The sequence below is a fragment of the Helianthus annuus genome, chromosome 14 (assembly GCF_002127325.2).
Source record: "Helianthus annuus cultivar XRQ/B chromosome 14, HanXRQr2.0-SUNRISE, whole genome shotgun sequence".
In the NCBI taxonomy this organism is placed as follows: Eukaryota; Viridiplantae; Streptophyta; class Magnoliopsida; order Asterales; family Asteraceae; genus Helianthus; species Helianthus annuus.
In genome coordinates this window covers 49,411,426-49,429,880 of record NC_035446.2, presented here as the reverse complement: position 1 = coordinate 49,429,880, position 18,455 = coordinate 49,411,426, and the positions used below count along the sequence as shown (strand labels likewise).

The 18,455-nt window shown below is 32.1% G+C and overlaps 1 protein-coding gene and 1 long non-coding RNA gene across 2 annotated transcripts; one reads left to right on the top strand and one right to left on the bottom strand.

Annotated features, from left to right (window-relative positions):
• Positions 1-4,902: 4,902 nt before the first annotated feature.
• LOC118486416 lies at positions 4,903-6,199 on the top strand. The gene is made up of 2 exons (XR_004878973.1): positions 4,903-5,707; positions 5,860-6,199. It is a non-coding gene; the product is annotated as an uncharacterized LOC118486416 (long non-coding RNA).
• Positions 6,200-7,210: 1,011 nt separating this feature from the next.
• LOC110908356 (glucomannan 4-beta-mannosyltransferase 9) lies at positions 7,211-17,943 on the bottom strand. The gene is made up of 8 exons (XM_022153286.2): positions 17,393-17,943; positions 17,193-17,291; positions 16,316-16,568; positions 8,829-8,939; positions 8,627-8,763; positions 8,252-8,365; positions 7,761-8,155; positions 7,211-7,612 (listed from the first exon to the last, which is right to left on the bottom strand). The coding sequence occupies exons 1-8, from the start codon at positions 17,672-17,674 to the stop codon at positions 7,450-7,452; spliced, it is 1,554 nt and encodes a 517-aa protein (XP_022008978.1). The 5' UTR covers positions 17,675-17,943; the 3' UTR covers positions 7,211-7,449.
• Positions 17,944-18,455: the final 512 nt, after the last annotated feature.

Genomic DNA, 18,455 nt, shown 5'->3' with positions numbered 1-18,455 from the left:
ACAACTCGTTCGTAGTAGGGAATGCCAGCCGATCGAATAGACTGCTCGATCGAGTGACATTCAGTTGAGGACTAATACTGAGGATCCTAGCCGATCGAGTGAGCTAGCCGATCGAACGAACCGTTCGATCGACCGACTTGAAAGGTAAGAACACTTCAGTGTTCTCATATACTACAACGAAAACTTCAAAAGTTCAAATCCTCTAACACAAACACACCAGAGGAAGAAACAATCCACTCGAATGGCCCAGCCGATCGAGCCTACCGGCCGATCGAACAGGACTGTCCAACTGAACATACCAGTCGACCGAACAGCTCGTTCGATCGAACCTGCCGTTCGATCGACCAGCCCATTCGATCCATCCATACTTGTTTACTTTTCTGCGTTACTTATCGTTATGCTATCGAACTATTCAGGCTAATCTTACTCTCAGCGCTCCCTTCAATCCACAATCAATCACTGTGAGTATACTCGATCCCTTTTTGCTTTTAGCACTTTTGGGTGTTACATACGTTACTTATCAAATCACAATCAAACACAAACTATTTGAACGCTAACCGAATGCATGTGCTATTTGACTAAATGAATGCTGTTTATTATGTTTACACGTGGAGTGCTATCTACCTGCCTTAGCAACGTAGTACTATAGTTTGGACTCAGCACCCGTTCACACGGGGGTTGTTAAGGACAATTACTTGCATGGATTACGGTGGTAATCATGTATTGCGAACCGTCTCGGACGGTCAACCCGCAGTCGTTGGTATCGATGGTCCCATGTCGATAATTAACATGCATCGTTTTCCTCTGTGTACATGCCTGGTTATGCGTAAACTATTCGAACTCTATATGCTATTATCAAACTTGTGTGTTCACCTTTACATTTTATGTATTGACTTTATTTTAACGTATGTGACAGGTAATTAGGATGCTTATCTGCTAGGAAAGCGAGGCTTGAATAAGTTTCTAGAAGCCCCCAACAAATAGTTGTCTGCCAAGAACAAGCGTCTAAGGCATAGTTGTCTGTAGATCTTGTCCTCTAGCATTACAGCCAGAAAGTCAACAGAATAGGGGTCTAGAAGCAGATAAACAATTGCTGTAATAATATTTGAATCTGAGTTGTCGGAACGGAATTTAATTACCTAGTTGCTTTCTATGATAACTTGATTATTTATTTGGGATACGGTATGGGACGTATCATTTAACTGAATTTATAATAATAGTTGTTGTGGAAACTTCTGGACAATCTGTTTCGCTCAGTGTCGCGCCCCGATGATTCCGCCATCGGTTGGGGTGTGACACATTATGTTTTTTTACTAGGGTTTCTATACATTGTGTTATCAAAACCTATAACACAATGTATGACACAATGAAGATGGTGTCATATTTGGGTTTTCTATACATTGTGTTATTGGTTATGATTATTGTGTTTTTCAATTGGGTGAGTTTTTTTATACATTGTGTTATAGTATTCGGTTATTGTGTTTAGTTTGATATTCACTGTGTTTAAGTATGTTGTTCATTGTGTTTTTGTTTTGTTGTCCATTGTGTTTTTGTTTTGTTGTCCATTGTGTTTTAATCTGTTGTTTATTAGGTTTTTGTTATGTTGTCCATTGTATTTTAGTTTGTTGTTCATTGTGTTTTTAGTCTGTTGTTAATTTTGTTTTAGTTTACTATCAATTGTATCTTTTATCTGTAGTTAACTCAATTGGTTATTATTTACATGGGGTATTTAGGTAAATACATACGAAACTACACGGTATTGTGTTTTTTCACAAGAAATTGTGTTTTTACAAAGGAATTTATTTTTTATAACATTGTGTTTTTTAATAAGATTGTATTTTTATGTAAACATTGTGTTATTGCCTTTGTGTTTTTATATGAATTTGGTTTTTTGTAGTTGTTTGTGTTTTATATATAACATTGTGCTCTACTATACCATCCTGTTTTTGTATAAACATTATGTTTTACAAAAAAAAAAAAAAAAACACAATGTAATTATTAACACAACGACAATAACACAATATTACACAAGAATTTGTAAAAACAAAATTCATTGTAAAAAACATAATATGAGATGAATATATGTTGGTTAGTATCGGAATGTTTAGCATGGATGTTGAATTGTGGAAACTGCAAAATGAAACCTGGTAGAAAGTGATGTCTTTTCTGCCCGGTGTGTCTATGTCATTGATGATTATGTCATCTGTGCACTATATCAATGGATATAACAAGTTCATTATAGTTCAATAATGTGGTGAGATTGCTAAGATAAACGTAAGAACAAAGGCGAATGCATTACATTAAACTTATAATGAAATACTATATGTTCAGTGTTATCATAGCAACTCCTATTTTAATCAACTTACCAACGAAGCGAAGATGTTAAATTGCGTTAACTAAATAACAAAACTTAAGTTAACATGCACGACAATTAAACCATTGTTGCACCTCCTAATCCCAGTTGAATAAGAAGTTATCATGAAGACATTGTGTTTTTGAATACTTAACAGTTATTTATGAATTGAAGCAATTATCTCCTAAAAGACAGTTCAGGTTTACACATTGACCTGGTCAGCCTAATAAATAGGAGATAACATTCCACGATCTAACAAAAAAGTTATAAACTAATTAAAAAACTGCTAAGTAGTTAGTTCCCCCCATGATTTTCTGCCCACATTCTCCACCTAAACCAGTTCCGACAAAAAGGAAGCAATTTAAAAAAAAAAAAAAACAAATGCAGTTCCGTGGGTAGTTGGTTGGTTACCAGCAGTTTCTTTATATTCCTATATGGTTACTAGCAGTTTCTTTATATTCCTATATAAATGGGAGCAGGGACATACTTTTTGTCTGATCAACACCTCCAATATATCAACAACAACATCGTATGGATCACGCACAATATCAGTTTAGTTTTGATTGAAGATGTCAACCGTTTCCTAAAGGTAAAGTTAAAGTTCATGTGGCCTAATTTCCGCTTTTTGATTTAATTGTCATATTATGTGCTTTATAGGAAGATGACAATTTAAAGATAACTGGAGAAGAGCAAAAGTTTATGAAAACAAAAGGTCAACCAACAACGATAAATTTCAGCTTTATGAATGTAATCAACATTTCTTTTTCTTTTTTTCTCATGAAAGATGGATCAGAATCGGATAACAATGACAAACACAAAGTAAGCCTAATTCATACTGCCTCATCCATTTTGTTTTCGTTTAGTGGTCTAGTGGTCATATTTTAATGTTTATTCATGAGTTAAGTTTTTCAGGTTCATTTAACATTTTCCAGAGTATGAAAATTCAGAACGTTCACTGGAAGGTAAATGTAAATTCAATTAGTTCATCTTAAATTTAATGTATTTAACTATATGTAATGGTACTTTCTTTTAGTGTGTGATTAACACTTACATTTTATTTGATTTGATTTAACCTTGATAAGGAACCACTGAATTGTAGGCACGAAGGTAGAGGCAAAGTTATGTATTCTATGTTTTTCTTTTTTTCATATTTTATCAAATCTAATAGTTCTTTGTTCTAAATTACAGGAAAATGACGCAACTATAGAGATTATTGGTTTTTAAAGGCAACTCAGTTCTTACAACTTTCAACGCGGGCGAGAAATTAGTGAGGTAAAGTGCTTGGGCATTTCAATACATAGAAACATTATACTAATGACCTTATTATCTTATATTCGTCAGTTTGTCAAAACAATCATACGAGCAAGAACCATAATAAACATTAGAGTAATACCCAACCCAGTCCGGGTGTTGCAAAAGTATAACATTTAAATATAACTAAAATGCTCACACTAAAAAGGTTATTAAATTTTCAAAGTGCAGACAATCAAGAATCATAACCAATCAACAACTTGATGGATACAAAAGTTGACAATAGGGTAGAGCGTTTTCCAGTGCTAGATCAGCAAACAACACCCAGCAACACCACCACACCATGGCGCGGTTAGGGGGTGGGGCAGGAGGGTTGGGGTTGGCCACAACGTGGGTGCGAAGAAGGATTAATGGGGTTGGCTGTCCCTTTGTAGGATATATGCTTCATATTTATTTTTTTAGATTACAAGCAAAAAAGAAAGAATGTGAACCGAAAAAGAAAGAAGATAACAGATTGAAGATAATGGGTGATTGGCCTTTGTACTTTTTTGTATTTTGTCCTTTTTTGACATCTTGCTTACGTGTTCCTTCACCTTACCTCATTTTCACTTTAACTTTAGTTATTTTATTCATTAAGTATTCTTTTAATTCATGTACCTTTATTTCTTGAATTTTAATTTATATTATCCCTTTAACGATAATTATTAATCAAACTGATTTTATTTTTATTTTAAATAAATTAAAATATTGAGTAAGTTATCATATATTATTTCATTTAGTATCGATTATGTCTTTTTTATATATCAGTTTGTCACAAATGTTCCTGTCAATTTTATTTATTATTAAATAATGATAACCTAATTATCAACCAAGCCTTGGTTCCTCCGGTTAACACAACAGGGGTTAATAGATGTAAGATTTTAAGTTAGTATGTATGACAATTCAAGAACAGTTGTAGTTACTTATCGCAATCAAATAAAAAGTCATCATTATCTTAAACATAGACACATTTATTGATGTTCTTAATAGTTGGATAAGAAGTCATTGTGATATTAAAATATGCAGTGAGTTTGGATGGTGTTAATCATATATACCCGGACCGCGGACGAGTAAACTACTAGTTAAAATTATCCTTGGTAGTTTCGGGTTATACCCGTAAAATTAAAAAAAAAAAATTTCAAAAATGAAATCGAACCAATGGGTTGAAAGGGGCCCAACAAGGGCCATGTTTTATATATGGGTTATGTATAAAGTTGAAGAAAAAAGGGATAAAAAGTGTTTCTTGATCAACCAACCCAACCCATACTAAAATCACCCTTTTTGACCCGACCCTATTATTTCTTCCCTGTCATTTTGCTACTTATTATCATTCTAGAACCTTCTAATCTTGTGAACTAATTCAATTCGATTACATTTTGCCTGTAGAGAATGGCGAGGTTATAACTTTACTTGATGTAGCAAAATCTTTATATGACTCAACTGCGCGTATGGAAAGGGCAGCTGAAAGGGGAAAGGCAATAGCAGCCGTTGTTGAAGGTATTGAAACCCACTTGGAAACTTCTTTTTCTGGTCAGGTACATACTGGGTTCCACTTTCACACACTTTTCGACCTCCATCGCCACTAAACTCGTTATCCAAAATAAAACATCAGCAAACACCTTATCTAATGCACCTGGGTTCTCAATTAGTGCACTCACCCTCCAGTCAATACTATCATGTCTAGCCATAGCTCTTCACGCTCTAGCCGAAAGGCTTGTTTTAGGCGTGGTGTAACAACACACCAAAACACCTCAACCGAACCTTGAGCGGAACAACGGACATACACAACAAGACCCTGGAAACTGAAGGTCGGAAGCTAGAAGCTTATGTTACTGTACACATTGGGTCTCAAAGCTGCAAGTCAAAATGATGTGATTTTGCCCAAAAGTGAATAAAGTTGCATAGAGACACATAATCCTGACAATACCTAATGAGGAAAGGTCATCCGCACAAGCAACATCATCAGAGATAAGCCTTACAATATATGAAAGTTATGAGTTGGCGAGAAGCTTCCCTGGGCAGACCTTTCTACGTATAAAAGGGAGACTTTTTCCAGCAACAATGGTATGTTCTCACTACTCTCTCTTTTTCTCTCTATAACTACTCTCGATCTTTTATGTTTAACTCTTAGAGATCAGTCGATTGATTCTCACGCCAGAGTTCAAACGCGGGAGGCCACCTTTCGTGTTAAAGCTAACGGTATTCTTTGACTGCAGATCTCGACAAGGAAGCTATCATTTGGAGTGGATCCTGGACCTTTCCCCTGCCATACTCTTGTTGTTTTAACAGGTAGGGTGACTGATTGTCCATGACCCGCTTACTCAAAGAGGGCCAAAATTAAAAATAAAACTATATGTTCTTTAAATATATAGGGACCTATTTTTTATTCGTTTCCTACCCAAGATTTTTGAGAATTTTTAGGGGCAACCCTAACATGTATGGTAAAATTACCACAGCTTGTTTTACAAACAATGTAAATATATGCTCATTGTGTAGATTTTACAAATATATCTATTCCATCAAATTCTTTGAGTGGATTTTTTTATAATATAAAAAGTATAAAAAGTGGGTGTAAGAGCATTCACATTCAATCCCTCATATTTTCACCCTAAATTACACTAAAAAACACTACATTTTCTCTCTCATTTTCAATTAAATAATATTTTTTATACCTTTATCATTATCTTTTCTCTCTCCTTCACTCACAACCACTTTCAAAATATATTAAAAAATTATAGGGGGTGAACAGTCTCCCCCCAAATATACAGATGAACAGTAACATTTTCTCTCTTATCCACTCACAACCACTTTTTATACTCTTTATATTTTAAAAACACCACACACATAATTTGGTTATTTGGATGTGAATGCTCTAAGTGGATGAGAGGGAAAATGTTATTGTTCATCTGTATATTTCGGGGACACTGTTCAACCCCTATAATTTTTTAATATATTTTGAAAGTGGTTGTGAGTGGAGAAGAGAGAAAAGATAATGATAAAGGTATAAAAATATTATTTAATTGAGAAGGAGAGAGAAAATGTATTATTTTTTAGTGTAATTTAAAGTGAAAATATAGTGGAATGGATGTAAATGTTGTTAGTGGGTGCTTGGTGCAAGAGCATTCACATCCAATCCACTAAAAATATACATACATTCCACTAAAAAACAATTCCTATATCAATATATTTCCACTAAAAACAAATACTTTTTCTCTCTCCTTTTCAATATATATTACATTTTCTCTCTCCTCTACTCACAACCACTTTCAAAATATATTAAAAAATTATACAGGGTGAACAGTGTCCCCCAAATATACAGATGAACAGTAACATTTTCTCTCTCCTCCACTCACAACCACTTAAACCACTTTTTATAATTTAAAAACCCATCTCTCAAGATTTGGTGGATAGAATGTGAATGCTCTAAAACACAAAACAAATATAAATCATCATTACGAAACCGAATGTACATAGATAATACAGTCCTTACACTTTAGTAAACACACACCCTAAAAATTGGTTTTTATTGTCATCTCGCTTTGGACGACAAGTATCATTGCATTTTGATTTTTTTTTTTTAAATATACAAAAGTAACCTTATTGGGAAAGGCTTCAAAACCTTTACAATAATGTAGAAAAAACATGTATTAACGTTCGCTATATACACAAAAAGTACAAAGCAAGCAATATTAATGAAAGTTGCATATTCTCAAACAACACTTGTATGACGCAGCGAATGAAACAAGTGTAGAATGACTGTCGATCAAAACGTGAAAATGATAAGTGACGAATGAAGAAGGTCACGTCTACGAGTCGGGAACATGAGTTCCAACATAGCCGAATCCCATTATGAAGAATGCTATCGCTTGTACATATAGGTAAATGAAGTACCTGTCCTTCCCAAATGCAAAATCGTAGCAACCACACGTAAATAGGAAGAAACCCATACCAAGCTCTAGCATAAGAACCCTATTTAAAACCATACGATCTTTCATTAGTTTGTGCATGCTTGCTTAATAACACAATAAAATTTAATTTAAACCGAAATAAAAATGGGTAACGCCCATGTGCCCTTTAAAACATGTATTAGAGACGCTTTGTGGAGAAATGAGAATACCTTTCCCCTATTTTGAAGTGGGGTGTTTTAAGTTGTTTTGTTGCTCCTTTAACCTTGGAAGAATCTCCATGCTTTTCGGTGACAACCCATTCATTCACTCTTTGAGCCTCAAATAATCCGATAAATGTAGCCTTAGTCCGATGGAGGGACATAACATTTTCAAATAGAATCCAAAACACCAACAAATGGAAAGATCTCGGAGTTCCTACTGCATTCAGAATAGTGATGACGGTTGGGATATAAACCGCACCCCACCTTGGAATAATGATTTCAGGCACCATCACAGTTGCGGGAAGTACAACACAATAGAACACGAAGGTAACAATATGAGCTACGATCTTTCTTACAAAGAAGAAGTTGTACATCACGTATAGCTTCTTCGACAGTGTCACTCTCTAGATTAAAAAAAAAAAAAAACCTTCAGTAACACTTTCCGTTGGTCAAATAAACTATTAGAATTGTTAAATAAAAATTGGTCCTTTAAATCATACCTTATTTCTTATGATCTCGAAAACCATTTTCCTAAAAAGATTAGCGGGACCACAAGACCAACGATGTTGTTGGTAACGGTAGGCTTTCAGTGTGCTTGGCAGTTCATTTTTTACCTACACATGTAAACAAAGAAAGACGGGTTATCATGACAAATAGTTTATGTTAACATTCATATGTTTGTGGACGGATTTAGAGGTTTAAAGGGGTTCGTCGACTCTACAATAGCCTAATTTTTAGTTAACAGGAATACCCCTCAAACTGTTACAAATAAAGACTAATTATGAAAACGAATTTTATTGAAACTCCCACCTAAAAAAGTTTAGTGTGACTTAAGATACGCCGCCTACTTACTCTAGGAAATAATAGCACATTACCTTTAGTGAGCCAAGATACAAGAACTTCCATCCTTTAAGACTAGCTCGAACTGCTAAATCCATATCTTCAACTGTAGTGCGGTCCTTCCACCCTCCGGCCTCATTTATTGCCGCCATCCGCCATACTCCGGCAGTCCCTAAACATAGAAGAGAGGTCGTCAATTTCTTGTAAAAAAACAGTAGCAGCTCAATGCAAACATACCATTGAATCCAAAGAATGCGTAGGTAGAAGAGCCAACTTCTTGTTCCACTTTAAAATGGTAGTCAAGTGACATCTCTTGCATTCTTGTCAATAAACATTCATCTGAATTCACTGTATCACAAGATAAAATATACACTTTTCTATTTATTTGCATCACCAACCTTTATTCTGTTAAATAAAAATATGCATATCTGGATGCTACTAATATTTTTAGGCATCATTAACCTTTATTCTATCAAATAATAAAGAGGAGATCCTGAGTCAAAAGTTGTTTATGAAGTGTAGGAAACAAGGTTAGTAATTGATCTTTCAAGATTAATGCCTGAAAATTAGGCGGTGTCATTTTCATAAATATAAGATTCAAAGAATTTAATAAAACAAATAGAGAAAGAGTATTATGGACATTTCTCATTTAAACTCATTATCACGTTGATTTTCAAACGGCTATAACTTTTTCATACGTTAAATACTAAAAACCTACCCCCCCCCCCCCCCAAAGCTAAATGTTAAAAACTAAACCCCCTCAAAAAAATAAAAAATTTCGAGTAACCGTTATCCGTGCACATGTGCATATGTATCATTTCTTTGACAAATTCCGTAATACATTATAAATATTAGACAATTACACTTTCATTTACACTACCATAAGTAATACACTACTTTTTACATTACCAATATTAGAAATGACTCTCTCTCTCTCTCTCTCTATATATATATATATATATATATATATATAATGAGTTCATTTCAGAACTCCAAATAACTACAGAACTTTCAGTACTCATAATAAACAATCATTTTATATATTAGTTTTTGTGTTTAGCATCTTTTTATCATCTATTATATGTATTTCTTTGATTACATATATGTTAAAAATAGTTTACATATGTTTAATTGCCAAAATTATATATATGTGTCATAACTAATTACATATATGTAAAAAAATTAGTTTACATATGTGTAATTATAAAATTACATATAAAAAATGATAAAATTATTCTTAACATGTATGTAATCGTAAAAATACACATAATAGATGATAAAATTATCCTAAATATAAAAATATATAAATAAAAAGATTGTTTATTAGGAATTCTTATGGTTTTAAAATGATCATGACCCTATATATAGAGAGAGAGAGAGAAAGAGAGAGAGAGCTCTAGAGTGAAAAAAGTGTATGAATATTAACTTCTTAAAATAATAAAGGCAATTTAAAAAATTTAAAAAAAATAGTGACAGCCATATTCAATCAGGCATAGAAATTAAACAAATAACCACTCAAAAGACCTACAAATCCAATAAACATAGAATTAACAGTCCTAGTAATTTACCCATACACATCATATAAAACACACAAAAACAATAATATGTAAACACCACCGAAAAAAGCTCATTCAAAATTTTATTACAAAATTCTATGATTCTGCTAAAAGTTTTGAAATTTAATCCTACGTCTCCATAAACTTTTATCCTCAACTATGTCCTTAAAAATGTGCAAGTCTTTAGTCCATTTGGTTTTCATTTGACTTTATTTCCCCCATTAACTCACGTTTATTAACTTTTCTTAAAAAGTTGAATACGTGGATATTCTAAAATTTTTTGACGCTCCAGTAAAAAGTTTGTTGACAACGATGTTGCAGTCAAAATAGATTATCGCAGGCTATACGATTATTGTTGGCGTATCAATATCCTGACTAACTGATTCTAATTGAACAATAATATGTAGTGGTATCGCTATAATTTTTCGTTTTTATTGTTTTCGGTTGATGTAAACATGTGTCAATTTTCTTTTGAGCGTGTCACATCTTTATTAGTTTTTTCTTTTCTTTTTCGATTGCTATAACAAATGACTATGCCATAATGAACCGAATTGATATCGACTGAATTTCCGCCGCATAGCGTAGAGGAATCTTACTAACTATTTAAAAAAAGTTGACTAAATTGTAAAAATTAGAAAAAATTAAATTAAAATAGCTTGAATTTATTCAATCCTCTTGCTATTATTAATGCTTATTTACATTAAACCGAACTTTTCGCTTATTAGGGTATTTTTATTATTTATTTTTATGCGGTAATTCAAACTTTCTAATTTATATTTATATACACTACAAACCACATAGAGGGGAATAGTGCCAGGCAACTGCCTAGCACTTACCCATTGGTCCAGTAAAATTACGAATTTGCTCTGTTTAGATTTACAGTTTTGACATTGGTTTTGATGTTTTTCCTTCCAGCCAAATTACGATTTTGTACTTAGTTCTTATTTACAGTTTTGCCATCGTTTTTGCTTTTTTTTTCTCCTGGCAAATTACGATTTTTCCCCAGTGTAAAAATATAGTTGTGCTTTCGTTTTTTTTTTTTTTTGCAAAACTATGGTAATGTTTTGTTTTAATTGGTTGACTTAGGGGGTGTTTGGGATTGCGTTTTCAACCTAATTATTTGATTATTGTGTTTTGAAATCGCAAAAGATCTATTTTGAGTGTTTGGTAAAAAATTAATAAAAAGTGATTTTTTACGTTTTGTAGAGTTCAAAACGTGATAATCCATAAGTAGGTCACCCCTTGCTGCAGGAAAACGTCATAATCCAAAAACTGATTTTTTACGTTTTCACTTATGTATTTTTTTAAAATATATATACTTGCCAAACACTCAAATAGTTGATTATCTGATTATTGTGATATCAAACAACATAATCAAATCCAAACAATGTTGATTATCTGATTATTGTGATATCAAACAACATAATCAAATCCAAACACTATCTTTCTGCAGCACGTTTTGTTACAGCTAATTATCTGATTCTGATTATTGAAAACGCATAATCTATTTTCAAAACTCAACCCCAAACACCCCCTTAGTGTATTTTTCATTCATGGCAGACAGCCGCCTGACACACGCTCATTTGTCCTGAGAAATTACAATATTGCCCCCAATTTAAAATTATAGTATTTCCATCGTTTTAGTTTTTTTAGCAAAAGTTTGGTAATTTTTTGTTTTAATTGGTTGACTCGATATAATTTTTTTAAGATCGTTTTATGAGTACTATGTATAAGTAACCGAAACACAGACGTAAATGTGATAAGAGAGAAATATTCGACTTACTACCCCGCAACACGAGCAGAACAAACACTAGTTCTATTACAAAAGTACACTTGTTTTGTTCACCACGTAGGTTAAACTCTAACTGGTTAAAAAAACAAATTCTAATATCCAACACCTTAATACCCTACACCACAGACCCTTTAGTGTTTACGAGGTTACTATGTAGTCGCAGATATAAAATTTCCAGATTTTAAAATTAAAATAACAAAAAAGTATTTGTTTTTATTCATTCATTCATTTTCAATACATACAAACATAAGTTTGTTTTGTCGGCGGCAATAGGTTGGCCAAAAGTGGCGGCCAAGTTTCCTTCTTCCTTTTTTTTTTTTCATAAAATAGTTTTTTATAGGTCCTGTCAAATTACGATTTTATCCCCTGTTTAAAATAACGATCTTGCCCCCTGCCAAATTACGATTTTATCCCCTGTTTAAAATTACGATCTTGCCCCCAGTTAGAAATTAAATTTATGCCTTGCCCCCAGCTTAAATTTACGATTTTGCTTTGGTTAAAAAAATTATATTTTTACCCACCGCTACAATCCTGCCAAATTACAATTTGGCTCCCAGTTTAAAATTACAATTTCGCCACCAGTTCAAAATAAAATTTTTGTTTTGCCCCCAGCTAAAAATTACGATTTTGTCCTCAGTAAAATTATTACGATTTTGCCCCCAATTCAAAATAAAAAAACGTTTTTGCCCTAAGTTCAAAATATTATTTTACCTCCATTTTAAAATTACGATTTTACCCACGCTAAAAATTGCAATGTTACCATAGTTTTTTTGGGCAAAACTATAGTAGCGTTTTATTTTACTTTGTTTACTCAATTTTGTTTTTATTTGTGTCAAACAACTGCCTAACGCTCGCTAATTGGTCTTGACAAATTATTGTTTTGCCCCCAACTCTAAATTACCCGCTTGCCATCGTTTTAGTTATTTTTGTGTCATAACTATGATAATGTTTTTCTTTATTTGGTTAACTCGATGCATCTTTTTTTTATATCGTGTTATAAGTAGCATGTATAACTAACCCAAATAAATGTGTCACGCCCCGCAACGCGGACGACACATAACTCTAGTTTTCAACATATACAAACCACATGGCAGGGAATAACATCACCCTGCCATTGGTTCAAATGAGCGGCCGCCCCTCCCTATTGAACCGACCAGTTTATTATTTTATGCACACTTTAAAGTTACGTTTTTGCCCTGGAATAGTGTTTCTCTACCATTGTTTCAAATGGGCGGCGAGCAATACCCATTGGACCAACCAATTTATTATTTTATATACACTTTAAAATTACGTTTTTGCTCCAATTAAAAAATACGGTTTGCCTCAACTTCAAAATACATTTACCCTTTTGCCCCGAGCTAAAATATACGATTTCGCCCTCGGTAAAAAAAATACGCTTTTACTCTCAGCCAAAATTACGTTTTCGCCCCAGTTCAAAATAAAATTTTGTTTTCCTCCCCGCTCAAAATTACGATTTTACACCAGTTTATTATTTTATACCTACTTTAAAATTACAGTTTTGCCCACAGTTTAAAATTACGTATTTGTCCCCAGTTCAAAATAAATTTATGTTTTTGCCCCCAGCTAAAATTTACGAATTTCCACTCGGTTCAAAATTACGATATCACCCTCAATTCAAAATTACCTTTTTGCCCCTAGTGCAAAATAAAATATGGTTTTCCCCTAGCTAAAAATTAGGATTTTACTCTCAAGGAAAAAAAATTGATTTTTCCCCCAAGTAAAAATAAAAACATAACTTTGCCCCCAGCTAAAAATCGTGTCAAATAACTGCCTAACACTTTTTTTACTTTTTCTTTCTAGCAAAACTATAGTTCTTTTTTTTTTAATTGGTTGACAATTATTCAGTCATCGCCCTGTAACGCGGACAAGCATCACCTGGTCATTAATAATTACATATTGAATAGTCCTTAACTTGTGTCGGTGTATAGTGGAAGTGTTAGGGTAAGTGGTCCAAATTGCACCCACCGGCACATGATAACAATCAATGTTTGAAAGGAAAAGACAACTCTACCCTACCATAAGTAGAAGAAATTACCAGCAATGCAGAGTTTAGAGACAAATCACACCGGGCAATTTCGTCAATGATGTGCACCAACACCAAACAAAAAGCTTTTATTCTCAACCACATTTCCTTCATTTCATTTTTGGTCTGAAATTTGTTATTTTTTAATATGTTTACATTAAATATTTAATAAATATGTTGACTCATTTTCACATATACTAAATTTTCATGTCTAACATATTCTTATTTTTATTTATATTATGTTTCATTCTAGTAGGATGGCTAAAGAGTTAAATTTCGACTCAAACTTTACGTTTAGGCTTAAGTTTGTTTGAGTGAAACATATAACAAGAAACTCAGAAGATGTAAATTACCGAGCGAGCTCAAGAAGGACTAAACTCAAGCTTAGCTTTTCGATACTTGAATATATAAAGTAGAATTTTTAAAGAATATTGTTGTCGGTGTTTATTTAAAGAATTTTAATTTGTAATAGTAATAATATACTTTGTTATAATTAATATATGTATTTGGAAATTAACTTCATTATCAAATATAATTTTACATATGCTTTTATTCATAACCACATTTCTTTCATTTCAGTTTTCGTCTTTATTGCAGTATTGAATATTAAGATTTCCTTTATAGGAAGATCTTTGAATATTATAAACTTGATCTCTGAATATTAACTTATAAACTTGATTTTATGTTTGACTCGATATCATGATTTGTATTATATAATTATTAATAACTTATGAACAATTTTGTATTTATATTAATTTGAATTCCCTCATGATTATATAGAGTTAAGTATCGAAAAAACAATAAACAAATTTTGGCTGATAGTAGTTCTAAAGTAACTTTGTGGTTTTCTGTTTATCGCCACACATAACTGGAATGATCAAATGATATATAAACTTTTTGAAAGAATTCATGATCATACTCTGTTATACTTCATTTATATATTTTAAATTAATTTGATTATCAAATATAACTTTTCATATACCTGCAACATGTTTGTTTGTTCATGCTTTCAAATCAATATCTTAAGTTTTTTTTTTTTTTTCTTAGTTAATTTTGAAGTCTGATTCTGACGACTCATCAAGCTGACGAGTCAAAGTCAAGCTTATTTTAAAGTTTTAAACTTTGCCCTACTCTCTTGTGGCAAAGTGGCTTATATGGTGGCGGAATTGACAACACTAACTAACTGTGGGGACTATTTTGCAATATTAAATTATATTACACGTGCCCCAAAAGGCTATAACCAAAACGTTCTCTTTTAACTTATACATATAGATGTTGTCACCGACAGAATTTTTAAATGACTTAATATTATATAACATTTTAAAGTTCATCATAAAATTTGATGTGATATATACACACATATTAGCAGGAGAAAATCTGTTAATTTTGGGTGTTAATATTCACTTAATTTTTATATAATAAATTTAAAGAGATATAGTGAAAGAATGTGAAAATAAGATTTTAAGATGTGAAAATAAGATAAGTCTTAATTTTTAACTGACCTTTTTTTAATTAAGAGATAAATATGAAAAGATAAATTAAAAGAAACGAAAAAGAAACATTAGACTCACAGGATTATTACGTAACCACTTATTTATTTATTAACTTTTTGATTGAAAACTAAACTACTATTAAATATTAAACTCACGAAATTTTGACGTAACATATACAATCTGAGTAAATGAGCACTTTACAATAATTGGCAAGGGCGAAGCTTAAGTAGAGCGGGAGGGAGCGGTTGACCCTTCGAATTTTCGTTCATAGGTGGAGAGTAGGTAGTTTTCGTATAGAAATTTTTTGGTATATACGTTTTCGACCCCCGGTCGGAAATCTCAAACTTCGCCACTGGTAATTAGTGTAAATTAGAGGATTTTTAGAAAAAAAGTTATTTATTAGAATATTAGTTATAGAATTATGTTTAGCGGACTTTATGTATATATATAGGGTTTAAAACCACATTTGAGAAAGGAAAAAAATGGGTGAAACCATATTAAATCGAACTTTCTATATAAACACTTGATGACAATATCAACTCCTTTCAAAATAATAATAGTAGGAATCTTTTGATATGACACTCTTTAACTTATAAATAATTTGGTATATATTGATTTAGTTTATCATTATGCTTAATTTATTGCCTTTTTTCCTCAAATAAATCAGCCATGTGTATTTCTTTAAATTATTTTCACTATTTTGATATACTTTATAAAACACACATCTATATATTCTTTTTGGAGTTAAAATATAATTCTTTGTAGAATCATAAACCACGTATTGAATTGATGAAAAAAATATAAATAATCATTAATGTGAGTTTTAGAAGAATAATTACCGAATTTCCAACGAGCTTGAACGAGACCAAGTTCAGAGTTATGATGAAGAAACGGTATAGTTTGCCAGAGAAAGTCAGGTTCGGGTTGAAAATCCGCATCGAAAATGGCGACATACTCACATTCATTAGCATAGCGATGCTTTAGACCTTCTTTGAGTGCTCCGGCTTTATATCCCTTTCGATTGTCCCTAACCTGGTAGTGTATGTTTATACCTTTACTTGCCCATTTTTGACACTCAATTTCCACCATCTCCTGTTCAATCCACACCCAAAATCTATAAAATCATAATCTTATTTACAATTAAAAACAAAAGCAAAAACAGAAAAAGTTAGTTAATATGATCTTTAACATTTTTTTATATAGTGTTATATCTTTTAATGTTAGGACATATTATAAAAAATTCACATTCTACTGGGTTAGTCTTCTTTCATATTTTTATACAGTGTTATATTCTTTAACGTTATGACATATTAAAAAAATTCACATTATACAGGTTTAGTCTTCTTTCACATTTTTATACACTGTTACATCCTTTAACGTTAATTTTACTTATTAAAAGTATCATTCTTTTACAAACATATTAAACATTATACAATCAACTATCTCTTATTAATATTATATGTTTAATTGTTTCAGCATTGAGTCGATTTGTAAATTTAGAGGATCTACAATTTCACATTAAATCTCTTATCTTTATCTTTATATTTACAATTTAAGTAAGAATACATTTATTCAAAATGTTTTTAAAGAGTATAATCATTCAGTTTGGAATAACTAGCTAGCCCCCTATATATAATAGTAATAATGTATGTAAATTGGAGGTGGGTGTTGCATGTTTTGGGAGGGGAGGATTATGGTTACAATAAATAAATAAACCTTGATGAATGGATCTGTTGAATCATCAAGAACTTGAATGACGATACGATCAGAAGGCCAAGAAAGACCACATGCTGCTCCAATGGAAAGCTGGTAAACCTGTAAAAAAGAAAAAAAAAAACGAAGAAGATACGATAGGATACCATTCGATACGATTGAAAGAAAAGGAGGAATTAATAATAATAAGCAGATCGACAGACCTCTTTTTCGTTGAACATGGGAATCTGAACAAGAACAAGAGGGTAAGCAGAGTTACCCAACTCAACATCGTCTTTGAAGGACTCCCATTTGTAACGGTGCCTCTTTCCAAACAACTTGATGAAGATGATGACCAAGGCCATGTAAACCCTCTCTACGAACAGCATTATCGACATCCCCAGACATACGTACATCATCATTCTCAAAAATGGCACCACTAATGGCGCCTTCATTTGCCTCCAAATCACCATAACTACTTGCCCACCGCCAAACATTGATTCCATCTTTTTAATTTGCAGCAGCAGCAGGAGGAGGAGGAGATGTTCTTGTGCAGACTTAATTTACACCAAACCCATTCAGTTTAATTAAAATCAAACAAAACTTGCACTTTAGTAATTAATCTCACAAGAAAACACACACATATATAATATATTATGAGGGAGATCAAGAAGGGGTGAGCGAGCATTAGAGGGGATGGATGGATGTCTTTATAAAGCTGCTGCTGCTGCTGCAAATTTGGGTATTACTGTTTTCTTTAAATTTCTATTTTCATATATTTTGCATTTTCTTTTCTTTTCTTTAACTTTATATCTATAAAAATTAATTTATTTTATTTTTGTAATATATTTTATTTAACTGATCAAACATTTCTAAATTTTTATTTATTATTTTTATAATATAATTTTATTTAACTGATCAAACATTTCTAAATTATTATTTATTATTAGTATAGTCTTTAAATAACTTTCAGAATTATAATAACTTTGTGGGTGAGAGCTTTCGACTTGTAAAGAGTGTTAAACGACTTAATAAAAACACATCCTGTTACACTTACGTGAGTTTGTCTTTAAAATTATAATATTTCATGTGTTTGTTATTTTCTCTATCATCATTAGTGTTCTCTGTCTGCATTTGTTGTTTTACAATTGTTAAAACTCTTAGGTATCTGCCAGACGAAAAAAGAAAGAAATTTCACAAGTTTCAAGAAACGACGAGAAAAGATATTGAACGGTGTTTTGGTGTTCTCTAACAAAGGTGACATATTATTGAAAACCCAACACGCGC

Excerpts from the sequence above, each read along its gene's own strand:
- LOC110908356 (XM_022153286.2), bottom strand. The coding sequence starts at position 17,674 with ATGGAATCAATGTTTGGCGGTGGGCAAGTAGTTATGGTGATTTGGAGG. Across the intron at positions 8,940-16,315 it reads TCAAGCTCGTTGGAAATTCG|TGAATTCAGATGAATGTTTA; the intron begins GTAATTATTCTT and ends CTTGTGATACAG. Across the intron at positions 7,613-7,760 it reads CACTTCAAAATAGGGGAAAG|GGTTCTTATGCTAGAGCTTG; the intron begins GTATTCTCATTT and ends GGTTTTAAATAG.